Raw genomic sequence first — 18734 nt, forward strand, 5'->3', positions numbered from 1 at the left:
TTGAATAAATACAGTAACAGGTATTGCTGATTCTCAGAAAAACGGGAAGGTGCTCACTTATTTTTCATGGAATTAGTTCAAGTGTCAGTCTTACCAAAACCAGTCTGTGGGGGTAAAGGTAGCGGGGGTTGTTTCATACTGGGAGGAAGCGATGGGGGCAGAGGGTGACCCTGTAGTTTCAGCTTGATGAGCTTCATTGCGATTGAGAACTCGTGGATATCCATTCGGCCATCGCTGTTCATGTCAGCCAGAGCCCTGCAGATTCACACAGAGCATGAGCACTTTAAAACATTAACGAGGGGTAAAATCTGACATGGATTAAAAACCACTGGTGCAAAAAAAAAAAAAAAAAAAAAACTTAGACAATAGTCTGCAACTTTTAAAGGAGAGTAATAAATGAGCTGACTAATTCCTGGCTATGTGACTCACCATATTTGGGCGAGGACGGGCGGGGGAAGCCCTGATTGGAGAAAGAAGTTCCTGGCCTGGTCACCTGACAGACAGACAGACAGACAGACAGAATGTGAGATCACCACAGAGCCCAGAGAATCTAAATGTAAACGACCTCTGACCTTTATTACAATGTCAACTAAATCATAAAATGCAGATAGTCAAACCTTATTGAAGTTTCTCTGAATCAGTAAAACATAATCTATGATATGAAATGGCTTCCAACTTTTCATTCTTGAACTAAAGCAGCTTTACATGACTCACAGTCCAAAACGTTGTTGGTTTTTTTGGTTTTCTTTTTCTCTTAAACTGGGACTCAAATTCCCGTTTTCCAACCCTGGGGTAGGGTCTGGGAGATAAGCCAATCATTGGTGAGCTATGGCTCTTGTGCAGGTACACAAGCAGAAGCAGGGCAGTGATCAGCGGGGTGTGATTGACATGTAGATGCTAAACAATGCCAAAGGGTTAGATCAAGGGTCCTGCAGACAACAATGGTCCAACTCCAGGAGGTGAGAAACTGCCTCCTGACGTTACTCGATTACAAAAACAAATAGATTAGAAGCTCTAGATAAACAGTAACAGGTTTTGTAGGCGGTGTTTCCTTAGCATGTTAATTAAGAAGCAACACAATGTGTAATAGTCAAACAACAGTGAGTCTGCCCCTTGATTCTTCATCTCCTCAGCTCATCCTCTGTCTGAAACAAGCTCTTTTCCTTCTCCCTTTAATGTTTCGGGTAAGCCTGGCACTTTGATCACTGTTCCCGAAAACTGTGACAGCAACTCAGCCATGTGACCGTTTTTCTCATGCCTGACTCAGGAAAAATAAATCATCACATCAGCACTGGAAGAGAAGCAGAAGTCATTGAAACAGGAAACAGTTTTATTTTTTTGGTTGCAACAATCTCCGTCTGCCTCATCACGGGAGTCTGTGCGCCTGCACTCTTACATCATTAAAGTGCACACAGAGACCGACCCGCTTGAAAAACTTGTGCGTCCAGTCTGACCAAAGCAACAGTTGTGAAGTTGCTTTTGGCACATGCTACCTGTTCTTAAGTACAACATCAACTGCCTGTGAGTCAACTGTCTTCTGATTTGCTGCCCGTCACAAACAGCTTGGGAAGAGCACGTGGGGTGGAGCTCTTTCGGTCAAAGATATCCACTCTCACTGACTCACACAGAGAAAGGAGAAACAGCTGCCTGAGAGTGACCGTTTAAAGCAGTCTGAAGCCTGAATGAAGCTTTGCCTCATTATGTGTTAAATTACAGTTAAAGTTTGTCTTTATTCTTCAAATAACAGCATTTAAGCAAATATCTGAACAGCTGTATTTGTGAGGCACATTGAGATTTTGAACTGGATGAATTTACTATTAAATTGCAGTCATGGCTCTAGTGGCTGTGATGATTTCTCCTAATGAAGTCCAGTTTTCTTTGATCCAACCACATTTCCCACAACGCACATCGAGCACTTAGGACATTTGACCCCTGGACAGCAAGTTCCCCACAGAGCCAATAATAAAACACGTGACACTGGCATTGTGCATGCCCCTATCACCCCTTACCCATGTTTGTGTGAGAGCGAGAGAGTGTTACCTGTGATGAAACCCCCAGCAGTCGGAGAGAGGCTGTGAAACTGCTGGTCATGTTTGGCTCTCTCGTCCACAGAGATCAGAAACACATCTGGACCTAACGCATCCATAAGAAACAACAAACACACACAGAGCCAGTTACAACCACAGAGGTCGAGCCCAAGTCAGATACAGACAGGAAGAAAAGGGAGGCTTGAGAGGAATGCATTAGTCATGAGTCTCACTTCCTGTTATATAGCTCCTATAAGGGTTGGACAGAGTGCCAGCTCAGAGATGAATGGATGAGGAACTGAGTGCGTAATTAACATGCGAATGCAACCAATTCATCAGCAGTTGACAGAAATAATGTGAGCTTCTCTCATCACTGAGTTTACTACTTAAAAAGCCATTTCTGCTTCACCAGCCCTCATGCTCTACCCTCAGCTATAAAGATGTTGTGATACAACGTGCTGGTGTTAACTGTGATACAGAAAATTATTTAACAAAGATAAGATAATCCAGTTCCAGCACAGTTACAGTGACAGGCGGTAACTTTGCAGTTTTGGTGGCTCTCTTCTCTTTACAGCCTTTCAGTTTCTGCCATTGTGCAGCCACAGCTTTTCTGAACACTTCACAGCTGACTAAAGTAAAGTGACCGCTGCTGATGGCATTCATGTTTCTACTGCTGAAGAACGTTACACAGTTCAGCAAACCCACGAAAATCCCACAGAGAGCCCCACAAGGGACAAAGTAATAATTCAAGGAAATTAAGAAAGAAGATAAAAGAAGGAACAGGGTGCAAAAGTTTTGTTATAACTATAAAAGACACCACACGATGAAAAAAAGAATATCTCATGTATTTGCACACTACATATATATGGTGTGTATGCCCTTTTTTTAATACTATACATTTAAAATACAAGAACAGGAATTTAAACTACACAATATCCATCTTTTCTTGCATAAATCCATATTTTCTGTAAATCGCACTACCTTTCTACCATTTGTCTTACTTCCATTTACTTGGAAGAGAAGGGAGTTAAATGTTTAGTGAGTCATTCTAGTTCATTGGAAAATGAAAGACAAATCACTGCGGACTGAAAGTCATTTCTCTGTAACTGTTGATAAAAATTATACTTGTCGGCTGTCTTTTGTGCTGGAAGCTTCTGCCACAACATTTCAACAGAAACACAACAATTATCCTGCTGGCAATGTGTTTTTTAATTCTCTTCTATTTTTATTAAAGAAAAAACTGTACAAACATTCATTCAGCCTCAAATGCTTCTAGCTGCAGAGATTTATTTCCAGCATGTTCCCCTGATGACAAAACGCAAGCAATGCTGGTCCTCATTCAGTGTAATGTGTTTTGGGTGACAGCTCACAGTCTATGGTCTGACAAATCTCAGTCTGTGTGCTTTTTAACTATTCGACTTAGTCTGCTTTTGCCTCCATCTCTTAGTTGTTGTGATGGGAGATCTGTCTCTTTGGCTACAATTTTAGAACAACTTGGTTGTTGTTTTCTTTGACAGGAGCTACATCCACTCATAGCCACTCAGCTACAGTGCTCCCCAAAACTATATTACCAGAAAAGTAAAATTAATTGTTTTACTACTTGGCATAAAATGGGCATAAAACAAATATATCTGAAAATATATGAACAATGTAAGTATCCAAAGTAGCAACAATATCAGCTTTGCTGTACGGCTAACACACTATTTAGAGGGCGTCATGTGAGAGACTTTATTCTACTTCAAAGATGTGGTTTGTCTGATGAACTCTTGATGTCATTTAGCTTGACTGAGAGAAAACGTTCACTATAGCTCTCTGTTAAGTCAACCACATGTAAATACTGACCTGTGAACGTGGTTGGGAACTGTGCCATGGTTCGCTCAGTCTTCTGCAGCTACACAACACCTGAAACAACACATTAAGAAAAACAGATGAAAGTTTTATCTGATCGAACCAACAAAACCTGTTCACCTCAACACTATTTCTCTAGTGAACCAGAAAAATGCTTTTATTGTGAAGGAGCCAGCCTCTGTGTGCGAGGTCAGCAACCCAGCAAGATGTTTAAAGGACAAAACAATGTCTGGTCAACAGCCAAAGGTGGTGACACAGTGGACAAACTCAGTGAGGGGGAAGCAATTTTCCAGTCCAGTCTGGAGCTCATTTTCCTCTCTGCTGTCTTTCTTTTGGGTCTCCATCCCAGTGATCCTTACACGCTTACACTTACTAACTTTTAAAGAAATTTATCTGGATGTTTTCAAATGTTATGTTTAAAAAAAAATCTCCAGTTGTCATCTGTTCAGACTGCATCCAGTCAGAGCACATTAGCTATGCTTGTGCATGTCAACAGGGCAGCAAACTTCTCTTCATGCAGAGCAGGCTGAGCCTGAGCGCAGTCACTTGTTTTCAGGACCACTTTGCTTCACCAGGGCTTCCGCGCATTTTAACAAGAACAGTTTTTAGAACATAATGCATGCAATTAAAACCTAGTTCACCTTCAAAAAACATAGAAGAAATTCATTGGTTTTATAAGACTAATCTACAGCTATCCTCCAGAGCTCCTCTGCTTCTAATGTCTTAGATGTAAAAGGCGTCTGGAGGTTGTTTAGTGGAGTTGCTGGAGTTAATGTTAGAGCAGAGCGGGGCGCCAGACTTTGGTGATAGTCCAGATCTGACTACACAATAACACTGAGCAATGACCCACACATAAAAATACCATCCATGGTAGTGTCTTGGTAGGTACGTTGCAGACTCACACCCACATGTTACAGCTGTGTATCGTCACAAGGAGTTAGTGTCAAAAAATGTGTGAAAAAACAGTAACGTTGGCCACTCATGTTCACAGTGTTGATCCTTTATTCTGCCTCTGATAAACAAGAAGACAGAAGTCATAATAGACAAAGAACGTCTTTGTAGTGAAGCGAAACAAGTTAATAAGAAAACTCTCAACTGAAGCCACTGTCTGTGCTTCTCATCAACGCTTTCTGAATATTAAATGTTTTCCTTGCTTTTTCCTTGACTTTATCCTCTTGTGTTCAAGCTGACCTTTCTACCAATCAGCACCCTGCACATGGCAGAGTACAGGCTTTTAGAGGATGTCACCCAAGCATGTTTCCCACAGATAACACTTGACTCATATTGGCCAGTGACAGTTGCTCAGGTATATTCTGTGATTTCAGTTAATTTCTCCATCCGTCTAATATGATGACATGATTGATTTACTAATGGAAAATCCCTTCACTCTCATTATGCACTGTAAAAATGACACGAAATATCGAGCTTGGTTCAAATGCTGCAAATTTGTCCAGTGAAATTACGCAGTCAGTGTAAACGGCTCCATTAAAAATGGGAGGTCGGAGAAATATTTTTAATGACAGAAATATTTGCACAGATTTTACACGCCTGGTGTGAAAAGGCCTTTATTTTGAAAGTTCAGTTGCTGTAACTAGCTAGTTCTAGTCCATCTTGCGTTCCCCTGCAGGCCAGCAGACGGGGTAGTTTTTGTGGTAATCGGACAACTTACACATTCTGGTTACAGTCCCATAATCGCTCTCTCTGCAAATTCAGAAACCAATGCAAAAAGATACCCACATACTATAAATTGTGCATTAGCTGAAGGTACTGCAATTATTTCTGAATAGTCTACACAGCTCGCATTAGTAGTTAATGGTTCCTTGTTGGTTTTATTATAGAACCAAGACACTTTGAGTCAGTGAGCTACAACTGTAACTTCATAAAAGCAATGTTAGCGTCAAATCTAAATAAATATTTTAAAGTCAGTATTTCTTACAGACAACACAGACAGAAAAGTTAGAAAAATAAATGTAACTTATATTTCCACCAGCACTCTCATCTCTTACAACAACAACAGCTCATGTGTCTGCATTAGCAAAGGCATGATAATCAGATCCAGACCTGCCTCCCACCCCATGTATCACAGCTAGCAGACAGCCCACAATAACAATGTGACATACATTGCAACAGACAAGGACTTAGGACGGGTGGATGAGTATATGTATGTGTGGGTTGTTGACCCTTTTACTGTGCCCAAGCTTCACGCACACAAGAAATTACCAAACAGTGAGGCCAAATTCTGTTTGAGAGTCCAAATCAAAAATTTGCAATTTTTCCATTTAGTCCCACAGGAATCGTGCCACGCATGATAGCTAGAGTTTATTACATTAAGTTCTCAGATGGAGACTCATCAGATTTCAAAACAGCATAAGGACAGATGGAATTTAGTCTACAGTGCTCAAACGAATCATAAAACTCAATACAAAGATGGTTTTCCAAAATCGCTCTGATATTGCTGTATCAATAAGACTGCTAAACCCTTCAGTATGAATCTGTCCTTGGCCGATTGAAGGGCTTGCTGTGGAGTGTGTGTGCCCCACTCTCATCAGAGTGGGAGGACAAAGTAACCAACTTAAGTAGGTCAGAGGAACAAAGCCCACCCCACACACACACGCACACACACACACACGCATGCACGCACACACATGTGGCTCGATATTACACGAAAGAATATTGAAGCAGCTGAGCACCTGCAAACATTTTTGCCTAGTTTAAACAACACACAGGGAGAAGTGATTAAACTTCTAGTCATCTACAGAAAAATGATAGCAAAACACAACAGTTTGGAGGTGATGCTCAACAGATGGTGCCATTTACAAAGAATGGAAACAGGAGCAGAAAGTGTGGGGCTTATAAACTGCTGAATTATTTTTACCTTCCAGCATCTCAAAATCTAGTGAATGAAAAGTCAAGTTGCATAAAGTCCTCACCACAGATTAAGCTGCTTGTGAAACAAACTGACGTTTGTGTACAAGAACCAGTTATACACAAAACCCAAGTAAGAACAAGAGGATCACACCCATCGTGACACTGGAGGAAAAAATAATAATAGCGCTGTCCAAACATTCGTACTCATCATGAACTTAGAAGAAGCTTGAATAGTTGTGACAGATTAAGGACAGCTATCACTCGACTCAGTAGGCATCTTAGAGGTGTGCCTTATTTTTTATTCTTATTTATCTTTATTGCATTGTAATTTAATAAACTGATAACAGGATAGTGGATGAACAAAAGCACTCGCTGGGCACACCTGAAATATCAGAACAAACAGTCACATGTCAACGTCGCAGATGTAGACATATTTAAGACACCACACGCAGCATGTTTTTATTAAAGGTCGGAGTGATTAATTATTTCATTGCAATTTTAAACACATTTTTTAAAACAATTTTGGGCATTTTCCTGCCAAACCTCAACTCTGTCACGTTTGATAGTCGTGGGTAAGATGCTAAAAGAGAAATATCGAACTATAGATCAAAGAACAGCTCCCAGTGAAAAGCCAAAGTCCATCACCAGTCTGACCTTTCAGAATAAAATAAACGATCATATCAGGATAAAGACATTTGTGCCTTCAGTCCTGAGCTAAAGCTGCAGGATGTTAAGGCAAACATATGGAGATGACATCAAATTCAAATAAATGCATCAGGAGACACATATTCAACGGCAAAGGCTCCTGATATGATCTTTAGGCCAGATCCCCCAGCTTACTTTATTCATCAGCACGCACAGCCTGAGTGTGACCTTTCCTTTGCAGAACTGTACGACAAAAACAGGCACAAATCTTTCTGAAACAATAGCAAGTACTGAACAGAAATTAATTTGAAGCCCTTTGTTGCATCGAATCTTTTGTCATATTTATCATGTGCAGTTAAGGGTTTAATGCTCTGTTTACCCCGTATATATATACACAGTAATTGTGGGATTAGTCTCCATAATTAGAGCACTGGGATGTAACTGGAGTCTGTTATCATGGCTTGTGGCAGATGACTGTGTAAGCCCCTCTGTCCCCCCCCCCCCCCCCCTCTCTCTCACACACACACACACACACACACACACACACACACACACACTAAAGGCTTCTGGTTGTCCCTCCCCCTCATTTTCCTGCTGAAGCTCCTGCATTACTGATGCTCCATCCACTCCGATATTCTTATGGCTGTGGACATCCTCTGAACTGTACTGTGCCTCGCAGAAAAAAAAAATGCTGCAATCTATGCTTATAGTTTCCAATTCCCCTCAAGCGCCTTTTCTACTTCTGTCTTAAAGTGAACATGTTGCTCTTAATCAGAGAAGTGAAAAAGCACCTTATGAACACAGCAGTTAAAAGAACTCCTGACACTGCATTCAGCACAGAGAAAATGAAATGAAGAGTAAATGCGATGTTCACTCACAGTATGAGATAACACATAATGAATGTCAGTTTTTTAAACATTTACTCTATGATCACTTCACATCACGCTGGATCAAAACTCAGTCAAATCAGACAACAGATTGCTCCACCTGTGATTGCAAACATTGTCAACACAATCTTCTCAATCAGCTCTCCTGTTTTACTTGTTGGTCTAACATGTGTCCACTTATGTCAACTAATCAGGATAACGCAGATCATTTGTTACCATTTTATATCGGTGCTCTTTGATACACCATTTTTAAACTTTTAGTGGGTCAAAAATTCATGTGACAGGAAACACATGGGGCGATCGTGGCTCAAGAGTTGGGAGTTCGCCTTGTAATCGGAAGGTTGCTGGTTCGAGCCCCGGCTTGGACAGTCTCAGTCGTTGTGTCCTTGGGCGAGACACTTCACCCGTTGCCTACTGGTGGTGGAGGGACCGGTCCGGTGGCGCCAGTGTCCGGGAGCCTCGCCTCTGTCAGTGCGCCCCAGGGTGTCTGTGGCTACAATGTAGCTGCCATCACCAGTGTGTGAATGTGTGTGTGAATGGATGGATGAATGAATGTGTAAAGCGCTTTGGGGTCCTTAGGAACTAGTAAAGCGCTATACAAATACAGACCATTTACCATAAATGTCACATTGTGGAAATGTCACCTGTTATTCACCCGATACTGTTGCGTCACTAATCAAGAGATTATTATTATAATTCTAATCATAATTATTATGATTATAATATCATCAAGTAGAATGTGAAGTTGTTTTCTCCAGTTAATATCACAGTACAATGTGATGCATTAGAAAACAGACTTCTTGTAGTTGAAAATCGAGGTCTGGAGCACGACTACCCATGTAACAGCGCCGCTATACTCGACGCTTTGTTTGTGTCCTGGGCTGATTTTGATGTCATTGCGCCACAATCTTCGCGCACCTCTCTAAGTAGTTTTCGAGGAAAAAACAACTTACCCACATTAATAATTAATATTTCCCTATATTTTTAAAAAAATAAAAACTCAGCAAATTACTAAACTGTAAAGAAAAGGACGAGCACATAAGAAGGAGAAGCAGAAGATCATTGAATGACAGAACTAAACCCTGATCTTAAGAACATTCATTTGTTATTTTGTTGTTGCATCCTGTCAGATGGCTTAACAGTGACAGTGTTGATATTAATAACTGCAGGCTCCTTGCATGAGTGCTCACACGCGACATACTCCCCCCACATATAAATAACATGTGCATTTTATCAAACACACACCAAGTCCAACCCCCTCCTTCCTCCTCTTCTCACTCACACGTGAAAGACACACCCGCTCTGAACACACCCTGTGCCACTGACCCCAAGCTCTGCATCCAACACGCTCTACCACATTTTTTATCACGTTGCTGTCAAGAGCTGAGGCTTGATAGGTGGCAGTACCCACTCCCACCCAGCACAAACACAAGATTACCAGAGCAGTGTCAGAGCAGATTATTTAATAATGTAATTATCTTGATAATTGTGTAACTCTGTAAATACAGTATCCTGTTTGAACGGGCCTAAAAGCACTATGTTAAAGTGCATTAGATTCTATAATGTGTTTCATTGATTAGAACTAGGAAAAGTTAAATAAATGTATCCACAGACATTTAAGCAACTACACTCTAAAAAGTAATTCATCAGGCCTTTTACCACCACTTGATTAAATCCATAGCTGCAACATAAAAATTCTAATTTATTGATTAAGATAGGCCTTCTAAGTTGCAAACTTTATTTTTTGGGTTGTGTTGAATTAATAATGTTGGTAATTACATTAAATTAATTTTATATGTAATTTGAAATTAAATCCCAATGTTAGTGGGTTCAAAATAAAATTCAAGTTGTAATTACTTAAAGAAATTGAATAGATAACTTATTTTTTTTCTTCTGATTTCAAATTCCCTCCCCTACCGACTTAACTAGCCCGGGCAAATTCACACATGTTGGGTTGCATGGTGCAAGCTTTTGTAAAAGACATTTCAAGGTAAGTAACATTTCATTTACAAATAACAGTTCTACCAAAGCAAAGCATTTGTGCTAGTCACCTGTAGTGGATTTGTGTATGATGTGATGCTCATACAGATAAGGAAATACTTTGCACTACCACATGTAGCTAATGCTAGCCATTCTAAACTTTAGCACAGCAGAGGATAAGACTTATAAAGTTTCATTTGAGTCTTCAGCTTCAGCTAGAGAGTGCAACTGTGGCTAGGAAAAGCGTGGTTAAAGTTTTGCTACACAGTGCAATCTAATTTCGATCTTAGGCTAATTTTGTTTTTCTTTTTACCAAAATTAGAAGCCTTTAAACTGTGAATAGTTTTGTCAGAGGGATAACCTAGAGGCTTCTTTTTTCCATCTGGCTCACCTATTTTATGTCTTTATAAAACTTGCATGACCTATACATTTTTTACAAAATGGGCTGGGAGTGAACAATGTGTAAATTCGAAACCTCTGCAAAAACAGGGTTGCTAAAACATTAGAGATTACACCACGGTTATGGTGGGGAAGTCTCCCTCGTCTTCACCAAGATTGTTTTTCTTCCCTCAAAACTTGGGGTAGCCTTAGATCACTTCTATCCTCTTTAAATAATGTATTAGAGCATTCATTAATGCAGTGTAGCTAATAGTCTGCAAGGTTTAATTCTTCTGTTTGTGTGGTCTACAGATAAAGGAGGAGTTCAAGAGAATAACCACTGTAAGCCTTGAATGGCTACACTTGACAATTGCACCCCAAAACTGATGGATGTCATTTTATCAAGGGGAGGAGCTAAGGGAGTGAGAATCAGGCAGATCAAGGACATGCTTCTTGAGGTAGGACAACCTTTAGACTTTGGGTAGCTTTGAAATGCACTTTGTTGTCAGTCACCCATGTATTTTATACTCATATTTTATTTTTTCTTAAATAGCACAAGACAATTGAAACAAGCAGAGAAGTAGCCATCTGCTGCCTTATCACTTTCCTTGGAGAGAAGGACGAGGACCTTTTCATGGAGTTTGGTGTAAGTAATTCAGCATTGTGTGTGTGTGTGTGTGTGTGTGTGTGTGTGTGTGTGTGTGTGTGTGTGTGTGTGTGTGTGTGTGTGTGTGTGTGTGTGTTCGTTCCATTGATCATCTGAATTCATTAAGATTCTATAATTCACTAACCTATTTTTTAAAATTTGCTTTACAAGGACACCGAAGAACTTAAGGCAGGTGATGAAAACTGCCATCATCAGTGACCGGTACACCCCTGGATCTAACCATAAGACTGCAACCATTGTGGTGGAGGAAACAAAAATCATGGAGGGCCAGAATTTCCCAAGGTGCTGTGTTTTGCTCATGGGCATAATATATGCTCTCAATCTGAGCTAATGCAAGGATCTGAAATATACTTTTGAAGTTGTTCAGAAGCTGTTCCTTGACCTTGATGGAACCATCATTATGTTAAAGATGTTGACTCTGTTTCAAAAATTGTTAACTGTTTTGAATCCTGTATGTGTAAAATTGATCTTAAAGGTGTTTGCTGCATTGTGTAATAGAAAGATGCAAGATCTTGTAAAGTTTGGTAGGCACTGAAAGTTAACATTTACTGAACACTTGCATGGAAGTATTACTGCAACAAAATGTTTTCTAAGTAGATTTTTTTTACCAATTGAACACATTTGTTTCTGTGGTGTTAAATACATAAAGGCATATTCTATAACTTGGCTGTGATGGTATAAATCTAAATTTCTGGTTTATTTTCACTTTTTAAATACAAAGTGTTGAAATGCCTACTGTTAAAAAATAAAAAAGTTATTTGATTAAAAAAATGTTGAATGAATTCCTTTCTTAAAAGCTATTACAATAAAAAAAGAGAAAGCTAAAATGATGATAATAATGATGAAAATCAGCAACTTAATATTTTAAGTAATGAACTTTAAAAAATTGTTTTTGTAATTGCTGTAATTGATTACATAACACTTAAAAATCATTTCAAATAATGTGGAAAAAGTAATTGGAGGAACATAATTTTTATGAGTAAACAACTTAAAAATATGTTTTTAAGCTACCAAATATTACGTAAATGGTAATTAAAATCACCTTTGATTATGGAGGATAATTTAATTCCCGTAACTCAATATAGTTTGTTGGTTCAATCTAATTTCAACATAAGTTATCATAACTCAAAAAGAGTAATGGAAACTGTTGCGTTAATTTTTTTTGTTGAGCTTAAACAATAGTTTTTAGAGTGTACCTACAAACCATTTTTTAACCTCAAGAACCAGCATCGTTCAAATATTTTGCAATATTTTATCAGCCTGAAACACAATGGCCCTGCTTACCTCATCGCACACTTTGGAACCGCTGATACAATCAAGAATAATGCTGGTTGATTTTAGTGCTGCCCAGCTTCAGTTGAAACTGTTATCAATATGCTGACTGCTCTGAATAATTTTAGTTGCCACTATATGAGCTCAGCTTGTGCCACATTATCTGGAGGGGGACCTGCTGCTGCTTCACTCTGGCTGTTGTGCTGGGTAAATTTAATAGGTACAGGGTCACATCTGACATCTATCGGTCTCCTACAGCTGCTCTTAGCTAAAACATTCTTGACCTGTTAGTTCTACTCTGTGTCTGTTTCTGTGGGTGTATTTCTTAAGAGTGGACTTCCCTATTTTTCCCCTTTTTTCTTTTTTTAAAAACCTGAGTTTTACTGTCTTGAGGAAACAGAAATCGGAATACATCAGCTGTGCTGTGAAGTAGAGCAGGGCGATATGACCAAAAATATTTATCACGATATACATTTGAAAATTTGCAATAACGATATAACTGACGATAATTGACGCTAGACAAAATACTTTACAACTCCTCAACTTTATTAGTGCAAAAAAAAAACCAACCCATCAATGTTTTTTCACTTAAACAAGCAGCTTTTTTTTAAGTGCATTAAAGTTATATAAAAAATTAACAGTGCAAATGCAAATTCCTTGCTGACAGCTTAACCAAAAGGCATTTCCAGTGGAAATTGGCCGACATATCCTGAGCATAACCATGTATAATATCCAAAAAACTTAAAACGAGTGTTATACACATAATACGTTAATATTATGTTGAAGCACAGTACGTATCACTTGGCGAGGCGCCTGACTACGGTAGCCGTAATGCTCCGACAATCATCGAGCATTGCGCCTTCGTAGCTTAGCAAAGTCGCACTAAAACATTTGACAGATTTTCGAGCGCCGCGCACATAAAATCGTTTTGAGGTCAGTAAACACAACCAGAATTCATACAGAAGGCACTGTCGATTTTCAGAAAAATCAAAGGATTGATTTTAAGTGCGCCGTATTTTCCAAAAAACACGGTAATAACGACGGCCCGCTAGCATGCGCTACCAAAAATAGTGCTTTGTTGTGTATCTGTTGTGTATCATTCTGCATCGCCGCCATGTGCGTATGTAAACAAAGGCACTGCGCATGCGCGTTTTACCCATATTCTATCGCGATATTTCATTTTCTTATCGTTGCCCAACATTACACCGGTATTACCGTGAACGTTATGATATAGCCCAGCCCTACTGTGAAGCCAGACTGACTCCATTATTTTTAAGTTGTGAAAGTGGAATCAGAGGACCACCATTCCCCATTTTTTGGAATTAAAGTTTATCCACCCGCTGGATTTATTTAGGCAATTTAATCATGGCACCAACAAGAAAAAAAATATTCAAACCAAAAACATTTCATTTCTTGAAAAAAAAAAAAAAGGCCCCTCCTGCTACCAGGGTCCTCATTGTTGCCTTCTCCCTGATTAGTAATGCTGCAAAAACTTTAAAATCTGAAGGCAAGACCAACTTCATCAGTGGTACAGCAACTAAAAAGGAAATACAACACTATTCTCACCATGTAGCTTCTTAAATTCTGAGTAGATTTGGAGCCTCACAATTTTGCCTCACTCAAGCTGCTCAAACACTTTTTATCCTGAGATTACTGTTAGTGCTGGTGCTGATTACCTGTTATTCTTGAAATGTGAAATAAAATCTCGTTAAACAATGATTACAAAGCAAGTGATGAACAACTGCGTCATTTGTCCTGTATGTTCATACTGTACATCCTGTATTGTTGTGAATAAACATGTAATAAGGCAATATCAGTGGCAACACCCAATGGGGCAGGGATAGCTCAGTAGGTAGAGTGGTGGCCCCATGATTGGAAGGTCGGGGGTTCGACTCCACTGAACGGCTACCCTGAGGTACCCCTGAGCAAGGTGCCGTCCCTACACACTGCTCCCCGGGCGCTGCACTGGTGGCTGCCCACTGTTTCACTGGGTGAATGGGTTAAATGCAGAGGAACTATTTCCCTATGGGGACTAACACGCACACTTTACTTTACGATGGCTGTGCAGGAGCTTTGAGCTCAAGCTGAAATTCTGACCCTGATACCAAGGTTGGAAATCTTATTTAGCACAAAACTGAGAAATTCCCATGTTACAGCAACCAAAGCAGTAAACAAAGCAGCGAAGGTAGTGAAATGAGAGAATAGAGATGTGTTGAGTTGCAGTTGCAGTATATACTTCCTATATCTGTCCTTCTTACACTGTTAACCGTCTTATCAGGTTAGCCAATGGTATTCTTTGTCATACGGTATGGCAGTATGACTATACAGGGTTTCATCACTGATACATGCATGTACACAGATAAGAAAAAACTCCCAGGTCTCTGGTAGAAGATCAAGTTTACCAAGATAAGCAGATTTGTTAAATGTTGAGTTGGGCTCCAGGTTATGGTTTCCATGTAATAGAATGCAGATTAACCACCTAATCTATCTTAAAACTTTGTCCTTGTTTGTGCACTATACTGTATTTTTTACCCTCTAAAAGTCCTGCAGTTAAAAAGAGTAAATAAAATAAAACAACCAACCCTGTTGAATGGAGCTCTGGGACACACTGGAACAAACTGTTATGCGATGCTGAGATTGATGTTTGGTTAATTATGGTGGGATAGACTCCCCTTGTTTTACAGTATTTTTGATGCATTGATGTCTCCTCCTCAACACCTTTTGAACTCTCGCAGCCCCGTAGAAATCCCACTTCCACTTTCACACCTCACTGTTGGGATGTTGTCTTCGCTGTAGTCTTCACCAGGTTAACGCCGAACATGCTAGATGACATCTAATGCTATCCACTGTTCGTCACACTTTCTAAGAAGTCACAGAAACTCTCCTTTGCCACATATCACTCATATATATCAACATACCACTCATTTGTCGGTCTGTTTGTGCACACACAATCACTTTTTTCAGCTCATCATTTAGAGTCACAATGAAAACACAGAGATAACTAAGAAAAGTCTGTTGTGTCCGAGTCATTTTTATAACCCTTCATGCAGTTAGGTTTATAGGAAACCACAGGTGTGGTATTTTAGTGACCACAGACATATTCACCTTTGTTGCACTGAGCTTCTTCTTTTTCGCTTTATAAGACAACCATACTGGTTCACCAATTACCACAATAGTTCACGTTCTTTCCATACAATAAATACACTGTTGTGAGCATTGTTTGTGACTGTTTCAAGCCCTGCCTTCTATCTACAGGAGAAGTCAGGGCTGTATGATATCATATATACATAAAGCACATTTTACAAAGAAATATAAAAAAGGCCCTCCTCTGTGGTAGTTGGGAGATATCTTGGCCAATCTGGTGCAGACAAAATAACCACTGGCAACACGAAGTGAGTGGATGATTTCTTAAAACAAACGACTGAAGCCAGAACCAATCAGGGAAAATATATTGAAATGATTGACTTATGATAGGGATAGGGACTCTAAATACACTTAGAAACAATCAGAGCCTTCGATGTCTACCACCAGTCCACCTCAGATTATCAATACCAATAAAGGAGCCCTCTGCATATGCCACTTTTAAGGCGCATCTCAAACAATGCTTTATCACAAACGAAGCATGTGATCATTTTAAACTCTTTTATTGTCTGATATGTTGTTTGTTTTGTTACATATCTTGACGTTTTTCTTTATCACATAGTTTTATGTGACCTGAACAGTCACAACTGAGGCAAGTTAGCAGTTTTGCTAAACTCTGGCTTGTTAGATCTTCTTGCACTGATGTTCATTAACATGCACTGTCCCTGTTAAATAAACACAGACCTGCCTAAAGCCAAAGTCCAGCACAGACACAGAGAGCAGTTTTAAAAAGATGCAAAACAGATCCTCTCTAGGTATAAGGTTACTCTGATGCATGGCTGCTCCTTTCTACATCTACCATCAGTCTCTGTTGTGAACTGATGGATTCCCTCGTAACTACTGAAAGACTGTTAGCTAGCATTACACAGCATGCTATTCAGTGAGTGCATTTTTGTAAATGTACAGTAATTAGTGCATGTCATTATGTTTTGTTCTGCTGAGGAGAGTTAGCTGTGGATCACATTTTTTGTCTCATGTTAATTTTGTGTGTCAGGTTAACACAGGTCCCCTACCAATAACGACCATTATTAAAATGCATTAGACAGACTTGAAACGCTACATCTGGCATTTTGTCTTTTTACAAGTCTCACGTTATTGAATTTAAATCCTATTACCTGAACATTATCACTGATTAGAACACGCGGAAATTACAATCCCAAACAAGTGTAATAGTGGATGCAGACCCAACAAGCACCAGCCATGAACTGAGTGAGAGTGCAAAGCAGAAATACAACAACACTTCCAAGCAATGTCCAGTTAGGTTAGCAAAAAATAACGTGCTCAGATTTCTTCCTTTCATTCTTAGCCCACTTTCTTCCAGTTTTCATAACAACATCAAAGCAGTACTGGCTAGATTTTCTTTTCTTTTTTTTTTAATCAACTCGGGAATGAAACAAGCTCCAGTCCTCCCACCTTCACGACGGCCACTCAGCATCCACGTTACCATGGAAACCAGACCGAGCCGACGAAGCCTAGTAAGCCCTGTCAATCAAAACGCTGATGTTACACCTTCTCTAATGCAGAGGGAGTGTGCTAAATTCTCTGGAAAACAGTAACAGGAAAGATTCGTTTGGCAATCCCTCCTCACTTCCTGCATCATCTCAGCTGGACTCGCTAAATGATGAAGTGTGTCGCTCAACACACACGGGCGATTTTAAGCCCTTTCAGATAGATTATAAAGCACTCGGAGCGTTGTTTTGACTGGACAAGCAGCTGTGGCTAAAATCCGGACTTATATCAGCAAAGGCTAGGCTTACTGAACAAACCTCCACCCTGAGAGCAGCTCTCTGACCTCGCACCGTCAGCACTGTCGTCTCATCATCTTACTCTCAGCCGATCCGGGTACTAGCGACACTCCATATAAACACAAGGAACACGTTTGTGAAATTAAACGTTAGGTCGCAGGCAGGCAATGCAGATGCAGTGATTTAACATTAGCATGCAGGCTAACTATTAACAGTGGGTGGGTAGCATCGTCTTAACAGTTTCCTTACGCTCCGATCTTGTTTCAATAACTAATATCACGCATTTCCTTAAATTCTTGAACATCTCATCACATCACTCATGGAGGCTGATAGGAGTACATCCCACGCCGGTAAAAAAAAAATCCATTTATTGCCTCTAAAGCTGTCAGTGCAGTTAGCGAGCAGGCTAACCAGTGATGAGCTAACGCCAGCCCGCTCAGGGACATTCTTTCACATCACCCACACTGCACTCGGCTCTTACCTCATAGTTCACTTTCCATCGTTGAATGCTGAATAAATTGGGCAGATGGGTGCTTATGTGACCACACAATGTGGTCTCTTCTCCCAAAATTTGCTGTTTTATCACTAAAACCCTTTCCGGTGAACCTCCCTTGGCTCTGGAATCCTGACCGACTGAGGGACAGCTGGAAAATGGGGTAACGCCACTGAGATATCGCGAGATGTTCTCTCACGGTAAATTACATCGACGCAATCTCGCGAGAACGGTTTTCTTGTCCGGATCACAGGGATTCTCTGCGAAATAAACGGATTAGTAGCGCTCCTGTTGGCAGCTGTTAATTAGAAAATACATACATTCATAAATTTTAAGAATAAATTAATAATAATTTTAAAAACTCTTAGCAATAATGTAAAATATGTAATGAATCACATAGATAAATAAATACGACATGGCTAAGATTTCATCCTTGCAGGCAACACATACAGAAAACCAACACCAAAATAAAATAGCCTTATTAAGTAGAATAAAACCGAGCTACAAAACAAATACTACTATAGTAATATCACTCAAGTGGAAATTACTAAAAACATAATATTTTGACCCTTTGACAAAAAATAGCTCATTGTTGTAAAATAAAATAAAGCAAAACTAGAACAGAATTGGTTTAATGTAGCAGAAAAATAAAATTAACTAAATAAATGCAGAAATTCATTCATTAAACTGAGGTTTTGCTAGTAATTCACTGGCTTTTGTTAAGGCATAAGTTTTTCTTAAAACAGTTTTAATTAACGTACTGTTTTCCTTCTTCTTGTATTA

At 39.6% G+C, this 18734-nt stretch overlaps 1 protein-coding gene across 2 annotated transcripts in view; it reads right to left on the reverse strand.

The window, feature by feature from the left end:
- Positions 1-18125, reverse strand: part of itsn1 (intersectin 1 (SH3 domain protein)) — a 51348-nt gene extending 33223 nt beyond the window's left edge. The window contains exons 1-5 of one of the 2 annotated variants that reach the window (XM_085427137.1): positions 17940-18125; positions 3870-3929; positions 2041-2133; positions 430-493; positions 95-255 (exon numbers count right to left, since the gene is read on the reverse strand). In XM_085427137.1, the coding sequence (XP_085283263.1) occupies positions 95-255; positions 430-493; positions 2041-2133; positions 3870-3897 (346 nt within the window). In that variant the 5' untranslated portion in view covers positions 3898-3929; positions 17940-18125. The remainder of the gene's footprint in view (positions 1-94; positions 256-429; positions 494-2040; positions 2134-3869; positions 3930-17939) is intronic. The other variant, XM_085427136.1, reaches the window with a different exon arrangement.
- Between the last annotated feature and the right edge of the window lie 609 nt (positions 18126-18734).

The sequence above is a fragment of the Rhamphochromis longiceps genome, linkage group LG13 (assembly GCF_057381845.1).
Source record: "Rhamphochromis longiceps isolate RC_006_pf linkage group LG13, R_longiceps_female_GT1.1, whole genome shotgun sequence".
In the NCBI taxonomy this organism is placed as follows: domain Eukaryota; kingdom Metazoa; phylum Chordata; class Actinopteri; order Cichliformes; family Cichlidae; genus Rhamphochromis; species Rhamphochromis longiceps.